General features: G+C 40.9%; 1 protein-coding gene and 1 long non-coding RNA gene across 3 annotated transcripts in view; one reads left to right on the top strand and one right to left on the bottom strand.

Moving 5' to 3' along the window:
- Positions 1-21,823, bottom strand: part of sax (saxophone) — a 96,490-nt gene that overhangs the window by 15,480 nt on the left and 59,187 nt on the right. For both annotated transcript variants that reach the window (XM_068366702.1, XM_068366703.1), the window contains exons 9-10: positions 11,964-12,097; positions 280-505 (exon numbers count right to left, since the gene is read on the bottom strand). In XM_068366702.1, the coding sequence (XP_068222803.1) occupies positions 280-505; positions 11,964-12,097 (360 nt within the window). The remainder of the gene's footprint in view (positions 1-279; positions 506-11,963; positions 12,098-21,823) is intronic.
- On the top strand, positions 1,603-11,115 carry LOC137634326 (uncharacterized). Its single transcript, XR_011042506.1, has 3 exons — positions 1,603-2,490; positions 9,958-10,119; positions 10,888-11,115. It is a non-coding gene; the product is annotated as an uncharacterized lncRNA (long non-coding RNA).

Genomic DNA, 21,823 nt, shown 5'->3' with positions numbered 1-21,823 from the left:
TACTTGACAGATGGCGCTGTTGATGTACACCCCCACCTGTATAGCGATCGCTGGCGTATTCCGCCCGTAGGTTTTTCTGTCGGGCAGCAGAGCTGACAGCTATATGATCATCGGGTAAGTTTAATATTGAAAAAAATACAGTATAGCGTTTCAAAATATGGGGCTATTGATCAACCAAATTCTCGCATAATTCGGGACCCTACTGTACCTGCAATATGAAATACCTGTACTGTATCTAGACCAAGGTAAAAGAATAAAACCAAGTATGTATACACTTACCGGGTCACTGGTCCATCTGTTTGGAATTGTTGGACGGTACTGATCAATACACACAACCTTTTTCATGTCATCAAAGCTAGGATCATGAGGAACAACATCATAAAATGGAGGCTTGTATTCATCCCGTATGCCATTTGATACACACCGTCGACATACTTCCCACAAAACCAGTCCCAAAGCATATATGTCAACTTTCCTAAATGATTCAAACACACTCATGTTGATTCTGTGGAATAAAATAAAAATATATATTACCTTCACAATATATATTCATGCATCATAAAATAGTACTAAACTTAAAAGGTAAAGAAGTGATAAATTGCCTTATTTTAATACACTCCCAAGCCCAAGCTATCATGAAATTTGGAACTGTAATGGCATCATACACCCATAAATGTAAGCTATAAGCTATGTAAGCCTACAAACTAACCACAAAGGATCAAGACTTAGATAAGGCTAAGAATTCATATGAAGGTTAGAAAAATTTCATAAAAATCAAAGATCATAAAAATTGAAGAGATTATTATTATTATTACTAGCCAAGCTACAACCCTAGTTGGAAAAGCAAGACGCTATAAGCCCAAGGGCTCCAACAGGGAAAAATAGCCCAGTGAGGAAAAGAAATAAGGAAATAAATAAATGATGAGAATAAATTAACTACATCATTCTAAAAACAGTAACAGCGTCAAAACAGATATGTCATATAAACTATAAAAAGACTCGTGTCAGATTGACAAGATATGAAAACTTGAACACTTCCACGCTAACATAAAAGCCATGAATGATGTCATACACTGCATAAACAATTCAAACAAACCACCAAAAACAATCTTGTTCTGTAAAGTAAATATGTTGACGCAATTGCTAAGAATAGTATAAAGAAATACCTTGAGATACAAGTATAATTTCGTTCCTGGACCAAGCTCCTATCTCGATTCAATCATAGTGCTGAAGCAGTTAGTACATTTTTCGCATGATTCCTCCCCTAATCCAACAATTTACAACCATATTTTTCATTTACCTAAGGGTCTCTATATAACAAAATGGATGGTTGTAAAAAAAAATAAAACTGTTTTAAGTATGAATTAACATCTTACGGAAGATATCATCAACTTTGAAATTCTTCAAAATACAAGTATAAACAAAGGAGTCATATTATTTAGGCCCTCTGTATTATCAATATGTCCAAATAAGATCTATTTTTCCACTAATGTTTCATTTAGTGCAATCAATAATGCAACAATCTTATATCATTGCTACAATAGGTTTTTTTAACATGAAAGACACGCGACCTGGTATGTGGTCCAAAATAAAGATTTCTTTTAATACTATTTTACCATTAGTGTTTCCAGACAAATTAAAGGAATAGTTCATTTATGCAATACAATATATTTTTTCAAAGTTTCAGGCCAAGCACAAAACCAGTTCATATAGAAAGTCAGTTTACAATAATGCAATAACATTATGAGTGACAAACATCCAGAGAAGAGACTTTGTATCTTAAAAAGAAAATGTGTTATTTGCTTTAGATCACTTGGAAGCAGTAAAGGAGAGACTCGAGTGATAAAAAAATCAAACTATTGATGATATAATGACTACCCTGAATGTTGCACAAGAAATGCAGCACTTTCACTATCTGAAGATGATTTAAAATGAGGAACACTGAACACTTCCTTCCATAAATCATGCTGTCTATTACACAAGTTCAACAATTATATGTACAAACAGGATGAGCAAGTAGCCACTATAACTTGATCTGGAAAATATGTCTCGAGGACATGCTTAAATTGATGGTAGAGTACTTGTTGAACATAAGAAAGAAAATGTTTCAGGCACAGGTCAGAACCCACAGGGAAAAGTTCTTAGTACTGCTGAAGAGCGAGATGAGATTGTTCTTGGTAGAATGATGAAATATCCAGAACTTTTTACATTGGTGCAAAATATTAGAGAAACTATTATGCCATTAATATAGCAAACAAAGTATTGAAGCAGCAAATAGGGCAGTCACAGCCTATCCAACTTATGAATCATATGATAAAGCATTCAAATATATCATTGAATACATAAACAATTTCATCCTTAACTTTTCTTCACTGCAAGATAACTTTATCCAAGCACGAAGGATGGATGACAGTACCTATTCCTCTTGGAAACTAAAGAAAAGACTGGTATATCACTTTGGAGAGAAACTAGTCTTCACTGATCGTCGTGGTAAGTACGAACGTGTGTGTTCTATTAAAATTACTATTGGTGATGCTCTAGCCAAGTCCAAGCCATAATTGCTGAATGAAAACATTGATATTAAATATGAAGCTTTGACTTTGAAGAATGTTTGTATTAATGAGAACCAATGTTACACATGGCTGCTGACATCCGGCCACAAAAAATTTCCTATATGATACCAAGTCCTACATATCAGCAATTTATATTTTGATATCAAACACTGTGGAGACTTTCTTCTATAAAACTTTATCAATTGGTGTCTTGATGACAAGGCAAACTGGGAGGTAAGCAGTTGTACTGATGGTGCAACAGCGAAGATAACCTTAGGATACTTTTCCCATGCCATGCTACAGTATCATTGGCTTCTCACATGTACACAATTCTCTTGGGACTGAGCATTCATAGTCATCATAATTTTGTTAGTCGCCAATTGATTGAAATAGTGAATGTCTTAGGCTATTCAGTAAATAAAATGATATTTTAATTATAAAATAAATTTTTGAATATACTTACCCGGTGAATATATAATAGCTGCAACTCTGTTGCTCGACAGACACATACAATAAAAACTCGCCAGCGATCGCTATACAGGTTGCGGGTGTGCCCACCAGCGCCAACTGTCGGCCAGATACCACTCTCGATGTAAACAAAGACTCAATTTCTTCTCATCCCACTGCGTCTCTATTGGGGAGGAAGGGAGGGTCGTTTAATTTATATATTCACCGGGTAAGTATATTCAAAAATTTATTTTATAATTAAAATATCATTTATAAATATTTAACTTAGCCGGTGAATATATAATAGCTGATTCACACCCAAGGAGGTGGGTAGAGACCAGAGTTAAATATGTTTACATCGTATAAGCTAAGAGTTTTTGATTTCATTTTGGCAGTTATCAATATAACAAAACCAAAATAAATTGGTACCTGGTAAGGAAGTCGACTTAGACGATTACTCTGCCTTGTAAGTACGTCTTTCTTACGGAGCCCAGCGATCCTCTTAGGATGCTGACAGACCCCCAGAAGCTGAAGTATCAAGGGCTGCAACCCATACAACAGGACCTCATCAAACCCCTAATCTGGGCGCTCTCAAGAAATGACTTTGACCACCCGCCAAATCAACCAGGATGCGAAAGGCTTCTTAGCCTTCCGGACAACCCATAAAAACAACATTAAAACATTTCAAGAGACAGATTAAAAGGGTATGGAATTAGGGAATTGTAGTGGTTGAGCCCTCACCCACTACTGCACTCGCTGCTACGAATGGTCCCAGTGTGTAGCAGTTCTCGTAAAGAGACTGGACATCTTTCAAGTAAAATGACGCGAACACTGACTTGCTTCTCCAATAGGTTGCGTCCATGATACTTTGCAGAGATCTATTTTGCTTAAAGGCCACGGAAGTTGCTACAGCTCTAACCTCGTGCGTCTTAACCTTAAGCAAAGATCGGTCTTCCTCACTCAAGTGTGAATGAGCTTCTCATATTAACAATCTAATAAAATATGACAAAGCATTCTTTGACATAGGCAAGGATGGTTTCTTAACCGAACACCATAACGTTTCAGATTGGCCTCGTAAAGGTTTAGTACGAGCTAAGTAGAACTTAAGAGCTCTAACAGGGCATAAGACTCTTTCTAATTCATTGCCTACGATCTCCGATAAGCTAGGAATATCGAAAGATTTAGGCCAAGGACGAGAAGGTAGCTCATTTTTGGCTAGGAAACCAAGTTGCAGAGAACAAGTAGCTTTTTCTGACGAAAACCCGATGTTCTTGCTGAAGGCATGAAGCTCACTAACTCTTTTAGCCGAGGCTAAGCATACCAGGAAAAGAGTCTTAAGAGTGAGATCTTTCAGGGAGGCTGACTGTAAAGGCTCAAACCTGTCTGACATGAGGAATCTTAGGACCACGTCTAAATTCCACCCAGGAGTAGCCAAACGACGCTCCTTAGAGGTCTCGAAAGACTTAAGGTCGTCTTGCAGATCTTTATTGTTGGAAAGATCTAAGCCTCTATGCCGGAAGACCGAGGCCAACATGCTTCTGTAGCCCTTGATAGTAGGAGCTGAAAGGGATCGTACTTTTCTCAGGTATAATAGAAAATCAGCTATTTGGGCTATAGAGGTACTGGTCGAGGATACGGAAACTGACTTGCACCAGTCTCGGAAAACTTCCCACTTCGATTGGTAGACTCTAATGGTAGCCGCTCTCCTTGCTCTAGCAATCGCACTGGCTGCCTACTTCGAAAAGCCTCTAGCTCTCGAGAGTCTTTCGATAGTCTGAAGGCAGTCAGACGAAGAGCGTGGAGGCTTTGGTGTACCTTCTTTACGTGTGGTTGACGTAGAAGGTCTACTCTTAGAGGAAGACTTCTGGGAACGTCTACTAGCCATCGAAGTACCTCGGTGAACCATTCTCTCGCGGGCCAGAGGGGAGCAACTAACGTCAACCTTGTCCATTCGTGAGAGGCGAATTTCTGCAGTACCTTGTTGACAATCTTGAATGGTGGGAATGCGTAAAGATCTAGATGTGACCAATCTAGGAGGAAGGCATCTATATGTATTGCTGCTGGGTCCGGGACTGGAGAGCAATAGATTGGAACCCTCTTGGTCAGCGAGGTTGCAAAGAGATCTATGGTGGGTTGACCCCAAGTCGTCCAAAGTCTCTTGCACACATCCTTGTGGAGGGTCCATTCGGTTGGAATTACTTGACCTTTCCGACTGAGACAATCTGCTAGGACGTTCAAGTCGCCCTGGATGAACCTCGTTACTAGGGAGATGCCTCGATCTTTTGACCAGATGAGCAGGTCCCTTGCGATCTCGTACAAAGTCAGTGAGTGGGTACCTCCCTGTTTGGAAATGTACGCCAAGGCTGTGGTGTTGTCCGAGTTTACCTCCACCACCTTGCCTCGAAGGAGATTCTCGAAGATTATCAAGGCCAGATGAACCGCCAAAAGCTCCTTGCTGTTGATATGCATGCTCCTCTGACTCGAGTTCCACAGACCTGAGCATTCTCGACCGTCCAGCGTCGCGCCCCAGCCCAAGTCCGATGCGTCCGAGAAGAGAACGTGGTTGGGTATCTGAACTGCCAGGGGAAGACCCTCTCGTAGGCTGATATTGTCCTTCCACCAAGTCAGACAAGACTTTATCTTTTCGGAAATCGGGATCGAGACCGCCTCTAGCGTCTTGTCCTTTTTCCAGTGAAAAGCCAGATGGAATTGAAGAGGACGGAGGTGTAGCCTTCCTAGCGAGACAAATTGCTCCAGGGATGACAGCGTCCCTACCAGACTCATCCACAGCCTGACTGAGCAGCGTTCTTTCTTCAGCATCTTCTGGATGGAGAGCAGGGCTTGATCTATTCTGGGGGCCGACGGAAAAGCCCGAAAAACTTGACTGTGAATCTCCATCCCTAAATACAGAATAGTTTGGGATGGGACCAGCTGTGACTTTTCCAAATTGACTAGGAGTCCCAATTCCTTGGTCAGATCTAGAGTCCAATTGAGATCCTTCAGACAGCGATGACTGGAAGAGGCTCTGAGAAGCCAGTCGTCCAAGTACAGGGAGGCTCTGATCTCCGATAGCTCGAAACTGGTACCCCACATTCCTGTAAACAAACCTCAGAAACGGTTGGAATCCGGGTGTATAGGAATGTGGAAGTATGCCTCCTGAAGGTCGAGAGGGACCATCCAGTCGCCTTCCATAAATGCTGTCAAGACAGCCTGGTAGACTTCATCGTGAAGTTTGTCTTGACAATGAATACATTGAGCGCACTTGCCTCTTACGTACTCCTGCAGTGAACATGGCTGCCAAAGCATGGAGCCATCCCTGAGGGACTTTTCTCTGCAGAGAACGTGGCTGTCAGATCATTGGAGCCATCCCTGAAAGCCTTGTTTATGCAGGACATAATTGTACAGCAAAACTTCAGAGGCTCGAAAACAGCTTTGAAGTTGACCTGTAAAATCTTGGAGCGTCTCCTGGCCAGGCGCCAGGGAGAGTCTACGAGATTTGAGAAGTCTATCTGGGCAGAGGCAGGAACTCCCAAGCCGAGAACTTCTCTCGTGTCATAACAGACTCTCGCTCTATAAGCCAGTTTAAAAGAAGGGAAAGCAAAGGCTGTATCCCCCAAACTCCTCCTGGTGATAAACCAGTCGCCTAGCAAACGTAAAGCTCTCTAGGAGAGCGAGAGAGCACTAGCTTATAAAACAACGGCTTCGAAGTAGCTAGGCCTAGTGCAAGCTCTGACGTTTAGGCGAACGAGGAGCAGCAGTTACAAAAAGATCCGGACAAAGATCCTTAAAAATCAGCATGATTTATTTAAAGTCCATAGAGGGCTAAGCAGCTTTAGGCTCCTCTCCGTCTGACAGAGTCCTCAAGGGAATATCAGTAGGAGGGGGAACAGCAACTTCCTCATCTAAAGGAACCTTGTCCGATAATAGCCGAGTCTCAAGCAAGGGAGAGACCTACCGTGGTGGCAATGCTTTACAAGCAGAGTCCACACGCACTGGTGCATTAGTAGCGGACCAGGACGCAACGTCATGTAACTGCTTGACAGTCTGTGAACTGTCAACAACAACAGGTGCGAGAGACCAGGACGCAACGTCATGTAACTGCTTGACAGTCTGTGAACTGTCAACAACAACAGGTGCGTGAGGACGCACAGCGTCTACTCGAGACTGCTTTGACTGCCTAGACTGAGCAGTCAAAACAACTCTAGAATGCGGAGGTTGACGCACAGCGTCAAAACAAGTCGACTCCAATTGTTAGCGAACGTCCTGAACGTCAACAGGAGCATCAGCAAGTGGCCTAACGTCCAAATGTGGCTGAAAAACCACACGAGACCGCATCGAGTGTGGTTCTAAACAACCTGACTGACGTGACTTAGCTACGCCAACGTCAACAGGACGCACAAAGGAACGTTAGGTTGGCTGAAAGCCAGGATCTCGATGAGATAAACGGCTAGGCTCAACGGACTAATCGGCAGAATAGTCTTCCATAAGGGAGGCAAGCTTATTCTGCATGTCTTGCCGTACAACCCATTTAGGATCAACGGAAAAGGTTGCGGTAAGAGACGAGGGTAACGTCTGTGACCGCAAAACCTTGCCAACAAAAAGACTCTTGGAGTCTGTGTTACGCTTTTGTTAGGCGGCGAGCAGTCTTCCGATGACTGCATAGGGTCAGAGCTGTCCTAATGGCTACAACCAGGACGCTGGACCTGTCCTGAAAGGACTGACTTTCGCTTAAGGGCCTCGAAACCTTGTTTCAGGTTTCTTATGCGAAAAGCCTTCGGATGACGAGGAGAAAAACGTCTCTCTCGCCTTATGGTAGGGGTGATCTTGGTAAGATACACCCGATACCATAGAGGGAACGTCTGTTCGCTGATCAAGGCCTCTCGAAACCATAAGTCGTACGACATTACTTCTCCCCTGGGCTTGGGAGCTTGCAAGAGGTCCCGGACTAGGCGAACGACAGGCACGAACAGACGAACCCTCGGTCGCAACACTGATAACACTTTGCGCAATATCACTTTATCACTACGATTTTCTGTTTAGCACTTATTTCACTGAAATCGAAACTTTTACTGATTTCTACCTGAAGCACGCAATTCTAACCTCATCAAAAGGTAGTAATAGCGAAATCAGTCGTATAATGCAAGCACATTAATACCAGCCAAAAACAGTAAACATATTTTAAGATAAAAAATTCAGTGGATGGAGAAGAGACTAAACACTAATTCATTCAAAACTACGTTTTCAATCTCTCACCGTACATTGCCTGGGGACGAGAATAAAAAACTAAAAACGTTTTATCCTTTCTCCCCGTACAGAGACTAGGGACGAGATAACTCGAGAACAACGTTACCCGCTTGAACGGAACGTTTTCTCCCCTCTCTCTCCCTCCGTCTCTATCTCTCTCTCTCTCTCTCTCTCTTGATTACGCACTCAAGAGAAGAGCCCACTTACGTTTCGTCAAAAAAACATGTTATTTGACCAAAGGAAAAAAAAACTGAAAGGTTTTTCAATTAAAAAGTTCCTTTAAAATATAATTTAAAACATTTAAGCTTTGAAAGAAGAATGAACAAAACGTCAGAATCGATTTACTCTTTCTGCAAAGTGAAACCGTGATACTCTCTCTCTCTATCGTAACGATAGAGCGCAAACTGCGTAGCATAAATAAACTAAACGTTAGTTCATCTTTGAAACAGTACGAAGACTATTCAAAGAAAATCTTTCATAAAATATCTATTAAAAAATATTCATTTAAAAAGTTTTAAATCATTAGCTCTTTAAAAGCTATTAACAATTGAAAGGGCTCAACGTTGTTTAACTTCAGTTTCCAAGTTAGGACCGCCTACTCTCAGGAAGGTCGCATATAAACAAATCATTAAAATTTATTTTTATGTTTATTATAAATGGAAAGTTAATCGAAGAGGCCTAATAAAGGCGGTGAGATATAAAATATATAGAGGAAAATCTATAATTAATTTATAACGTGATAAGATAATTGCTAAAAGCCTAAACACACTTCCGTCTAAGGGAAGGGTCGGCCATTTAAAAGTCAAAGAAAGTCCATACTCTCTTTGTCATCAAAAAATTAAATCTATCCAAAAACGAGTTCAAGATTTAAGATGAAGATAAAACACCTGCACTGCGAAAGCTCAAACCAAATTAAAGTACTTCACCAAATATGATGGGAAAAACTCCAGGTTCTACAGCGAGTAAAAGTACGTCTTGTCGACACGTCGACAGAGAAGAAATTGAGTCTTTTTTTTACATCGAGAGTGGTATCTGGCCGACAGTTGGCGCTGGTGGGCACACCCGCAACCTGTATAGCGATCGCTGGCGAGTTTTTATTGTATGTGTCTGTCGAGCAACAGAGTTGCAGCTATTATATATTCACCGGCTAAGTTAAATATTTTAAAAAAAGTAGTATGCATAATAAAGGATGTTTCAAATGAAATTGCTGCGTTTTGCTCTCATGGGGAGGCTGACACCAGTATTTTATTACATGTCACTGTCACCTCAGCACCAGAAGATAGTAAATTTTGACAATAATGATGTAGTCATTTTGATGATATACTACTTCAATGAGGGGATGTAAATTCCAAAAGTCTACATGCACACTGGCAGACATAAAAATGGTGAGAGGTTAGTTTTAGTCCATGATATGGCTGATAATCTTGGACCCAACGTGTGTGAAGAATTACCAGCAGTACATCCCTTACCTAGCTGTGATAGTACTGTACGTCTGCTCTATACTACTTTGTAAAACATTCTATGTTCACAACTTGCACTAAACACGTGTCTGCACTGTGGCCTTTACATTTAATGGGAAATTCATTACCTCCTAGAGATGATTATTCTTCTCAATAAGTTGAAGTGTGAGCTACCTGCAGTACCTCACTAGATGCCTTGAGATATTTGTATGTAGTCAAGACCAATAGGCTCTGTAATGTCTTTCCCCCAACAGAATATGCATTCAAGGAACGTGTGAAATAAGCTAAGTACCAGATAACCCCAACCTTGACTGGAATCCCATTGATAATGGTTGGATGAATCATGAAGGACTCTTGTACCAGTGTACTTTGAAGGAGATGCAGCTCCAGTTGAAGTGATCTCACATATGACCAAAGTAAGTGTCCCTGCCTTAATTGTCCAGACATCTGTTCATGTTTAGACAGCGGCAAACATGTTTCTACACTCACAGATGGAGAAACTGATGTGACGATAATGATGATGTAGAAAATGGAGAATATAATTATTTTTTCTGAAGTTCAATGGTTTCAATCAGCATAATGTGCAATTCATTAGAATTGCCTGTTAGATGACAAAATTTTATATCTTGATTTCCTTTGTGCTGTCTTACTATGTATTAAAGATCTGCTTCATGCAATCAGGATAGATAATGTCATTAAGTAAATTTCAATATAGTTTGGAAATGTCGTGCAATACCGATTCATTCATAGCTTAATAACAAAAATGAATATAATTAAGAAGAATTGTTTGCATTTAAGTTGAAAAATCATTTAGAAAAGACATGTTATATAAGATTGTTGGCATGTGTACTAACCTAAAATAGTATTAAAGTCATATTTTTATGAAGAGGATATTAAATGTTCCTCAGAATTAACCTGCTTCTTCCATTTGTTTTGTAAGTAAAATATAATTACCAAATTATGAAAGATCTATTAGAATTTTCTTACTGTTCTTAAAATATTTTATTTTAATTGTCCATTCTCTTAGTTTTATTTATTTCATTATTTCCTTTCTTCACTGGGATATATTTCTTTTGGGCTTTAAGCATCTTGCTTTTCCAACTTGATATGTAGCTTAGCTAATAATAATAATATAGTAATATGAAATGTGGTTTTATTACGACAAGTTCTCGCCTTCAAAACAGATGATAACGGCTAACAACAGTCTGTGTGAAAGAGGAGGAATGGGAGAGAGGTGGACAGTACGGTATTAATGCTGTTCCTTGCACATAATGTAACACTTAAAATTAACTGGTTAGCTTAAAATTTTTATATTTTTTATCTGTTTTTACTTTTTTATTTGTATTTTTTTTTTCATTATTATTTTTCACTTGTTTTAGCTCTTTTTTTTTTGTCTCGCTTTCACTTTTCCCGTAGGCCTTTTAAAATAAAAGCTTATCTAAAGAGCTTTGTTTCTATTTCCCTTACAAAATGCTGCATAAATAAGTCGGGCAAGTATCATCAAACAAGCGTTGAATCACAACCAGTAGATAATGGGAAGGATTAACATTTTGTTAATTTCTTTTTTAAATATGCTGTTTGTTTTTTCCCGAGAGAGTATATAATAATGTAAAAATTGTTTGTCACGAGAAAGACATAAATAAATAAGTAATGCAAACACAACATGGGAAATGTGTACAGAAGTGATACGGGCTTAGAGTGTTCCCAAGCACTCAGCCATCAAGTGTTAGCATCTGTAAGCGTGTTCGTAAGTCAATATAAACTTTTGCTCAAGAGGCTGGGTTGTATGTTGAATTATTACTAAATGAAAACTTGATCAACTGCTATAGCACTTTTTCAAAATAAAATGTAACCACTCACAAACAATGGAGTTCTGTAAATGTTGTTTCAACTACAACAAAACAAAAGATAGCTGGGTCTCCAGTATTAGCATTGATTCTGTTATGACGTGTTATTGGTTGTCAGTCAACTTTCAGCATTGGAGATTCTGTAACAGGTTTAATAAAGGCTGAACCCGTTTATCTCCCTTAGACGCAATCAGTCCGTACTTTGCACATTGAAATATTAGGCTTGGTATAATGAAGTCAATATTTCTTTGGTATTTTGAGTCTTATTGGATTCCCTGCTCTAGCTTTTAGCAGGAAAGTCCTTGGGGACCACACAAAAACCTAACTTCAAAAATATCAATAAATAGTGCATTAACTACAGGCTGTAATACCTACAAAGTATTTTATCAATACAAAACATAAATGTAACTTACGTTTCATTGAGAACCTCTGGACTCATGTAACGTTTGGTTCCAACTCTTGGGTTATTTCCAAGATTAATCTCTCCAGTTGTTTGTGTGTGCATTACAGCTAACCCAAAGTCAGCTATTACACATGCACCATTTGTCTGAAATAAGAAAAATAAAGTAAAAAATGCTTAACTAAAAATTTACAAAACTATTGGTATTGGTACAACTAAGCTTCTAGAAGATGGGCACAGACAAACCTTTGCAGTTGAATATAGGAATCAATTTGCAGTCTTGAAGACTTTGAGAGCTGTTGAGCAGACAACGAATGAAGAATGGTGATATTAAAAACATAAATCAGTCAGCTGGTAGTGAAGTTTTGGGACATGCAGTTACAAGGAGAAAACTATGGATATCAAATGATACTTTGGAGACAAAGACAGAAATTGATAGTCAAAAGTTTTCAAGGAATTTTCAAGGAAGTAATAAATATTACAAGGTAACCCATGCTAAATATTCCAGTATTGATAGTGAAGTCAGACGAAAAGCCTGGCATGACTGGAGAAAATATTTAAATCTGTGGCTATGGTGTAAGAATTGCTCATAGAATTATCAATGAAATCTCGACTGGAGCAAAGAGGAAGAAGCATTTCCCCACAAAAAAAAAGATAGATCTGTTATAACAACAGAAGATGAAGAAAGGCAATGTTAGATGGTACTCTTTAATGACATCATGAATATGAGATATGAAGGGAATAATTTGATTTATATGCCTGAAGCTTAGGAAGACACCTTGATGTGCCCATGAATGAATTCAGTGTGTTTGAAGTCGAAACTATCATTAAAAACTCAAATGATGGAAAGCCCCTGAATACGATGGAATAACTGCTGAGATGATATTGGCCTAAAATGAAGTAACTCCCAGAATACTTACCAGATTATTTTGTAGAATGTGGCATGAAGAGGCAAACCTGATGAATAGGAATTAGGAGTGTTGGTGAAAAGGAAAAAAAAAAAAAAAAAGATGTGACTGATTCTAATAATTGCAGTCATCATACTTGTCAGTTGTCACAAAAACATATATGCTCATTCTAAAGAGATTAGAGAGAAAGATTGATGAAAAGCTGAGAGATGAACAAGCAGGATTTAGAAAAGGTAGAAGTTGTATTAACCAAATTTTCATTTCAAGACATGTGGTACAGCAATGTGTAAAATACAGAAATCCAATTTTGATGGCATGGCATGATGATATGAAAAAGCCTTTGATAGTGTTCACCAGCAAATTTTGTGGAGTCCTGCATTATTATGGAGTTCACAGTGAACAGTGGAGTACTCCAAGGAAATGTGATGTCACCTATGTTGTTTATCCTCCTCAGATTTTGTAATGTAATATATAGAACAGTTGGGGATGGTGGAGAAGGATTGGACTTGTAACAGGAAATTAGCAGACCTAGAGTATGCTGATGATGCTGCCCTTATTAGCAAAACACCACATGACTTGCAAAGCCTGCTTACCAGAATGCATGAAATATCAAATGAGGTTGAACTCAAGATGAATACAAGAAAGACAGAGATGATGAGAATGGAATATTAAATATAATTGGAAGGAGAAAAGAATATTGGGAGTTGAATGGCAGGACAGGATTAGAAATGAAACTAAAAGAGATTACTAGAGTGCCATATGTGGATGAGATCATGTTGAGGGATAGATTTAATGAGGTAGTTACACTGTAGCCCGGTGGCACAGAAGCCCTGCCACTTGTTAGTTAGGCCTGGGACTTTCAGGGTGGTTGAGGTGAGAAGTGTAACTTAAAGGTAAGAGGTTTGTATAGTTAGGATAAATATAAATAATTTTTTTAAAATTTGTGATTTGTCCCTACAAGATTATAAACCTTATCATCCTTTCATAGGAGATTCATCATTAGGAGGCAGGCAGTCCCAGTTAACCAAATTACTGGCTGGTTCAATTTTCCTAAGAATTGTCAGATCATCTGGTCCTGTACAAGGAGCAAAGGTGATGACTCCTGCCAACCTTCTTAAAGTTTGTGCAAATGACAGTCACTGGCATTAGGTTAGGCCTAATACCAGAATAAATGGTACTCTATTCTGTTAAGGTGAACCTATATCCCCATATGGATTATGTTGTTAGAATGCACATTTAGCTCTTGGGGAAGATACTCCCAAACAGATCCTACTGCAAAGGAATGTTTCTCAGGTATGGAGTTGCCTACATCCGACATCTTTTCCAGCTCATAGTGACCACAACTGCTGCATCCCCAAGAGTAGGGAACAAAACAAGGGTAGAAGGCCAGTCCCTCTACCTTTCATTTATAGGATTATGCAAAAACTGTTATCTTAGATGAGAAGCTATGTGTTCCATCAGAGACCTAAGCTGCTTACATAACCTGTTAAGCAGCCACCCCATGACTAAAAGTAAAAACACCCAATGACTTATGGGCATACTCCTGCAAAATGAAAATTTGGTCTGTGCAACTTCTACCTTTTCTAAACCCTGCTTGTTCATCTCTCAGCTTTTCATCAATCTTTCTCTCCAGTCTCTTTAGAATAGTCATACTATATATTTTCATAACAACTGACATAAGTGTTATGCCTCTGTAATTATTGCAATTAGTCAGGTCTCTTTTGTTTTTCTATTTTCACTAACACTCCTAACTCCTATTCATTAATCAGGTTTTGCCTCTTCATACCACATTCTTCAAAATAATCTTGTAAGTAGTCTGGGAGTCACTTCATTTTCAGCCCGTATCATCTCGGCAGTTATTCCCTCGGCAGTTATTCCATCGTATCCAAGGGCTTTCCATCTCTTTAGTTTTTTTAGGATAGCTTCGACTTCATACACACTGAATTCATACATGGGCACATCAAGGTCTTAATCAGCTTCAGGTTTATCAAATTATTCCCTTCATATCTCATATTCATAACCTCACTAAAGTGTTCCATCTAACATTGTCTTTCTTCATCTTCTGTTGCTAAAACAGATCCATCTCTCTTTTTGATGGGTATATGATTCTTCTTCTTTATTATTATTATTATTATTATTACTTACTAAGCTACAACCCTAGTTGGAAAAGCAGTATGCTATAAGCCCAGGGGCTCCAACAGGGAAAATAGCTCAGTGCGGAAAGGAAAAAAGGAAAATAAAATATTCTAAGAAGAGTAACAACAATAAATAACTCCTATATAAACTATAAAAACTTTAACAAAACAAGAGGAAGAGAAATAAGATAGGAGAGTGTGCTCGAGTGTACCCTCAAGCAAGAGAACTCTAACCCAAGACAGTGAAAGGCCATGGTACAGAGGCTATGGCACTACCCAAGACTAGAGAACAGTGGTTTGATTTTGGAGTGTCCTTCTCCTAGAAGAGCTGCTTACCATAGCTAAAGAGTCTCTTCTACCCTTACCAAGAGGAAAGTGGCACTGAACAAGTACAGTGCAGTAACCCCTTGGGTGATGAAGAATTGTTTGGTAATCTGTGTTGTCAGGTGTATGAGGATAGAGGAGAATATGTAAAGAATATGCCAGACTATTCAGTGTGTATGTAGGCAAAGGGAAAATGAACCGTAACCAGAGAGGAGGATCCAATGTAGTACTGTCTGGCCAGTCAAAAGACCCCATAACTCTCTAGCGGTAGTATCTCAACGGGTGGCTTTGCTCCAGTCTAGATTTCATTAATAATTCTATGAGCAATTCTTGCACCATAGCCAGTTCCCGAATTCATAGCTTTGTCAGCCTCATCTGCTTTACTGTCTAAATATTCTCTCCAGTCATTCCTGGCTTTTCTTTGGACCTCACTATCAATACTTGAATAGTTAGCATGCTCAACCTTGTAATTTTCATTACTTCCTCAAAAACTTTGAACAATCAAGTTCTGTCTTTGTCTCCCTTTTTTAGTATTCCAAGTATCGTTTGATATCCATGGCTTTCTCCTTGTAACTGCGTGTCCCAAGACTTCACTACCAACTGACTGATATATGTTCTTAATATCACACCATTCTTCATTAATTGTCTGTTCTTTGTTTCTTACAAGTCTCTCAGAGGTTAATTACTGGACTGTAATTATATTTTAGATATGAATTATCTAATTTAATGTTGTTACTCTTCTTAAAATACTTTATTTAGGTTGTCTATTACATCTCTTATAGTTTATTTCCTTGTTTCCTTTCCTCACTGGGCTATATTTCCCTGTTGTAGCCATTGAGCTTATAGCATCTTGCTTCTCCAACTAGGGTAATATGTTATTTTGATAATAAAATAAATTTTTGAATATACTTACCCGGTGATTATAATAGCTGCAACTCTGTTGCTCGACAGAAAAACTCTACGTAAAAATTCGCCAGCGATCGTTACACAGGTAGGGGGTGTACTCAACAGCGCCATCTGTTGTTCAGATACCCATTACTCATTGTAAACAAAGAACTCAATTTTCTCCTCGGTCCACTGTGTCTCTATTGGGGAGGAAGGGAGGGTCCTTTAATTTATAATCAACGGGTAAGTATATTCAAAAATTTATTTTATTATCAAAATAACATTTTTCAATATTTAACTTAGCCGGTGATTATAATAGCTGATTCACACCCAGGGGGGTGGGTAGAGACCAGCAAAATATGTTTACATCATATGAGCTAAGAATTTTTATTTCATTTTAGAAGTTATCAAAATAACTAAACAAAATAAATAGGTACCTGGTAAGGAAGTCGACTTGAACAATTACTCTGCCTTTTTAAGTACGTCTTCCTTACGGAGCCTCGCGATCCTCTTAGGATGCTGAGCGACCCCTAGGAGCTGAAGTATCAAGGGTTGCAACCCATACAACAGGACCTCATCAAAACCTCTAATCTAGGCGCTTCTCAAGAAATGACTTTGACCATCCGCCAAATCAAGTAGGATGCGAAAGGCTTCTTAGCCTTCCGGACAACCCAAAAACAACAATAAAAACATTTCAAGAGAAAGATTAAAAAGGTTATGGAATTAGGGAATTGTAGTGGTTGAGCCCTCACCCACTACTGCACTCGTTGCTACGAATGGTCCCAGAGTGTAGCAGTTCTCGTAAAGAGACGACATCCTTAAGATAAAAAGACGCGAACACTGACTTGCTTTTACAATAAGTTGCGTCGATTATACTTCGCAGAGATCTATTTTGTTTAAAGGCCACGGAAGTTGCGACAGCTCTAACTTCGTGTGTCCTTACCTTCAGCAAAGCTTGGTCTTCCTCATTCAGATGGGAATGAGCTTCTCGTATTAACAGTCTGATAAACTAGGATAAAGCATTCTTTGACATAGGCAAAGATGGTTTCTTAACTGAACACCATAAAGCTTCAGACGGGCCTCGTAAAGGTTTAGTTCGTTTTAAATAGAACTTTAGAGCTCTTACAGGGCATAAGACTCTTTCTAGTTCCTTTCCAACCATACGATAAGCTTGGAATATCGAACGATTTTGGCCAAGGTCGAGAAGGCAGCTCGTTTTTGGCTAGAAAACCAAGTTGTAGAGAACAAGTAGCCGTTTCAGATGAGAATCCGATGTTCTTGCTGAAGGCATGAATCTCACTGACTCTTTTAGCTGTGGCTAAGCATACCAGGAAAAGAGTCTTTAAGGTGAGATCTTTCAGGGAGGCTGATTGTAGCGGCTCGAACCTGTCTGACATAAGGAATCTTAGTACCACGTCTAAATTCCAACCAGGTGTAACCAAACGACGCTCCTTCGTGGTCTCAAAAGACTTAAGGAGGTCCTATAGATCTTTATTGTTGGAAAGATCTAAGCCTCTGTGACGGAAGACTGATGCCAACATGCTTCTGTAACCCTTGATAGTGGGAGCTGAAAGAGATCGTTCTTTCCTCAGATATAAGAGGAAGTCAGCTATTTGAGTTACAGAGGTACTGGTCGAGGATACGGATACTGACTTGCACCAGTTTCGGAAGATTTCCCACTTCGATTGGTAGACTCTAAGGGTGGATGTTCTCCTTGCTCTAGCAATCGCTCTGGCTGCCTCCTTCGAAAAGCCTCTAGCTCTCGAGAGTCTTTCGATAGTCTGAAGGCAGTCAGACGAAGAGCGTGGAGGCCTTGGTGTACCTTCTTTACGTGTGGCTGACATAGAAGGTCCACCCTTAGGGGAAGTGTTCTGGGAACGTCTACTAGCCATCGAAGTACCTCGGTGAACCATTCTCTCGCGGGCCAGAGGGGAGCAACTAGCGTCAACCTTGTCCCTTCGTGAGAGGCGAACTTCTGCAGTACCTTGTTGACAATCTTGAACGGAGGGAATGCATATAGATCTAGATGTGACCAATCTAGTAGAAAGGCATCTATATGAACTACTGCTGGGTCCGGGATAGGTGAGCAAACTATTGGGAGCCTCTTGGTCATCGAGGTTGCGAAGAGATCTATGGTTGGCTGGCCCCAGGTGGCCCAAAGTCTCTTGCATACATCCTTGTGGAGGGTCCATTCTGTTGGATATTTGTCCCTTCCGACTGAGACAATCTGCCATGACATTCAAGTTGCCTTGGATGAACCTCGTTACTAGTGATATGTTTAGACCTTTTGACCAGGTGAGGTCCCTTGCGATCTCGTACAACGTCAGAGAGTAGGTCCCTCCTTGCTTGGAGATGTACGCCAAAGCCGTGGTGTTGTCTGAGTTCACCTCCACCACTTTGCCTTGAAGGAGAGACCTGAAGCTTTTCCAGGCCAGACATACTGCCAGTAGCTCCTTGCAGTTGAAATGCATTGTCCTTTGACTCGAGTTCCATATCCCCGAGCATTCCCGACCGTCTAATGTCGCACCCCAGCCTACGTCCGATGCGTCCGAGAAGAGAACGTAGTTGGGAGTCTGAACAGCCAGGGGAAGACCCTCTCTTAGGTTGATATTGTCCTTTCACCAAGTCAGACAAGACTTTATCTTTTCGGAAACCGGGATCGAGACCGCTTCTAGCGTCTTGTCCTTTTCCCAGTGAAAAGCTAGATGGTATTGAAGAGGACGGAGGTGTAGTCTTCCTAGTGACACAAATTGATCCACGGATGACAGTGTCCCTACCAGACTCATCCACAGCCTGACTGAGCAGCGTTCCTTCTTCAGCATCTTCTGGATGGATAGCAGGGCTGGGGGCTGATCGTCTTGTTGTTCAGCAAGCTCCTCATCAGAGGGTTCCTCATCCGAAACTGATGAGGAAACGGCAACGGAGTGGGCAACGTCTGGCTCGCTGAATCCGGTCGCACTGGTGGATGCGTGACGGAGCCGGACGCAATATCATGGAACTGCTGCACAGTCTGTGAACTGTCAACAACCATGGGTGCGCGAGGAAGCACAGCGTCAACCCGAGACTGTCTAGACCGTCTGGGTTGTGCAGTCAACACCCTACCGGGTTGCTGAGGTTGACGCACTGCGTCAAAACAAGTCACCTCTGCTGGTTGTTGAACGTCCTGAACGTCAAAAACCACCTCCGAGCGTCGCTTAATGTCAACGTGCGGCTGGCAACCCACACTGGGTCGCATCGGTGGAGTAACCACCTCAACTGGCAGACGCGAGTAGGTTACCTCAGCGTCAACAGGGCGCACAACCGACCGGTTGGAAGGTTGTTGGCCAGAAGGTTCTTCTCCGCATTTAAGTCCTCTATCAAGGACGCAAGCTTGGACTGCATGTCTTGCAGCAAAGCCCATTTAGGGTCTACGGGAGCAGGTGTGGCAACAGACGGGGTTAGCGACTGAGGCGGAACCGTTTACCATCCCTGAAAGCCTTGTTATGCGTGACATAATAGTACAGCAAAACTTCAAAGGCTCGACAACAGCTGTGAAGTTGACCTGTAAATAACTTGGAGCGTCTCCTGGCTAGGCGCCAGGGAGAGTCTACCAGAATTGAGAAGTCTATCTGGGCAGAGGCATGAACTCCCAAGCCGAGAACTTCTCTCGTGTCATATCAGACTCTCGCTCTATAAACCAGTTTAAAAGAAGGGAAAGCAAAGGCTGTATCCCCCAAACTCCTCCTGGTGAAAAACCAGTCGCCTAGCCAACGTAACGCTCTCTAGGAGAGCGAGAGAGCACTAGCTTAAAAACAACGGCTTCGAAGTAGCTAGGCCTAGTGTAAGCTCTGACGTTTAGGCGAACGAGGAGCAGCAGTTACAAAAAGATCCGGACGAAGATCCTTAAAAAAATCATCATGATTTAATTAAAGTCCATAGGAGGCTAAGCAGCTTTAGGCTCCTCTCCATCTGACAGAGTCCTCAAGGGAATATCAGTAGGAGGGAGAACAGCAACTTCCTCATCTACAGGAACCTTGTCCGATAAAAGCTGAGTCTCAAGCAAGGGAGAGACCTACCGTGGTGGCAATGCTTCACAAGCAGAGTCCACACTCACTGGTGCATTAGTAGCGGACCAGAACGCAACGTCATGTAACTGCTTGACAGTCTGTGAACTGTCAACAACTGAACTGTCAACCACAACAGGTGCGTGAGGACACACAGCGTCCACTCGAGACTGCTTTGACTGCCTAGACTGAGCAGTCAAAACAACTCTAGAATGCGGAGGTTGACGCACAGCGTCAAAACAAGTCAACTCCGATTGTTAGTGAACGTCTTGAACGTCAACAGGAGCATCAGCCAGTGGCCTAACGTCCAAATGCGGCTGAAAGACCACACGAGACCGCATCGAGTGTGGTTCTAAACAACCTGACTGACGTGACTAAGCTACGCCAACGTCAACAGTAAGCACAAAGGAACGTTAGGTTGGCTGAAAGCCAGGATATCGATGAGATAAACGGCTACACTCAACGGACTAATCGGAAGAATAGTCTTCCATAAGGGAGGCAAGCATATACTGCATGTTTTGCCATACAACCCCTTAAGGATCAACGGAAATGGTTGTGGTAATAGACGAGGGTAACGTCTGTGACCGCAACACTTTGCCTACAAAAAAAAGACTCGGAGTCTGTGTTACGCTTTTGTTAGGCGGCGAGCAGTTATCCGATGACTGCATAGGGTCAGAGCTGTCCTAATGGCTGTAACCAGGACGCTGGACCTGTCCTGAAAAGACTGACTTTCGCTTAAGGGCTCCGAAACCTTGTGACAGGTTTCTTATGCGAAAAGCCTACGGATGGCGAGGAGAAACAACGTCTCTCTCGTCTTATGGTAGGGGAGATCTTGGTAAGATACACCCGATACCATAGAGGGAAAACGTCTGTTCGTTGGTCAAGGCCTCTCGAACCCATAAGTCGTTTGACATTACTTCTCCCCTGGGCTTGGGAGCTTGTAAGAGGTCCCGGACTAGGTGAACGACAGGCACGAACAGACGAACCCTCGGACGCAACACTGTAACACTTTGCGCCTCGGACGCAACACTGTAACACTTTGCGCATATCACTTTATCACTTCGATTTTCTTTTTTGCACTTATTTCTACCTGAAACACGCAATTCTACCCTTCATTAAAAGGTAGTAATTGCGAAATTAGTCGTATAATGCAAGCTCATAATACCAGCAAAAAACAGAAAACATATTTTAAGATAAAATGAAAAATCAGTGGCTGGGAAAGAGACTAAACACTAGTTCATATAACTACGTTTTCAATCTCTCACCGCACATAGCCTGGGGACGAGAATAAAAACCTAAAAACGTTTTATCCTTCCTCCCCGTACAGCGACTAGGGACGTGAGTAACACGAGAACAACGTTACCCGCTTGAACAGAACGTTTTCTCTTCTCTCTCTCCCTCCGTCTCTATCTCTCTCTCTCTTTCTCTCTTGATTTCGCACCTAAGAGAAGAGCCCAATTATATATCGTCAAAAAAACATGTTATTTGACTAAAGGAAAAAACTGAAAGGTTTTTCAAATAAAAAGTTCCTTTAAATTAGAATTTAAAACATTTAAGCTAAGAAAGAATGAACAAAAC

Source organism: Palaemon carinicauda, chromosome 44, assembly GCF_036898095.1.
Source record: "Palaemon carinicauda isolate YSFRI2023 chromosome 44, ASM3689809v2, whole genome shotgun sequence".
NCBI classification, from domain to species: domain Eukaryota; kingdom Metazoa; phylum Arthropoda; class Malacostraca; order Decapoda; family Palaemonidae; genus Palaemon; species Palaemon carinicauda.
This window is presented reverse-complemented; position numbering and strand designations above follow the sequence as displayed.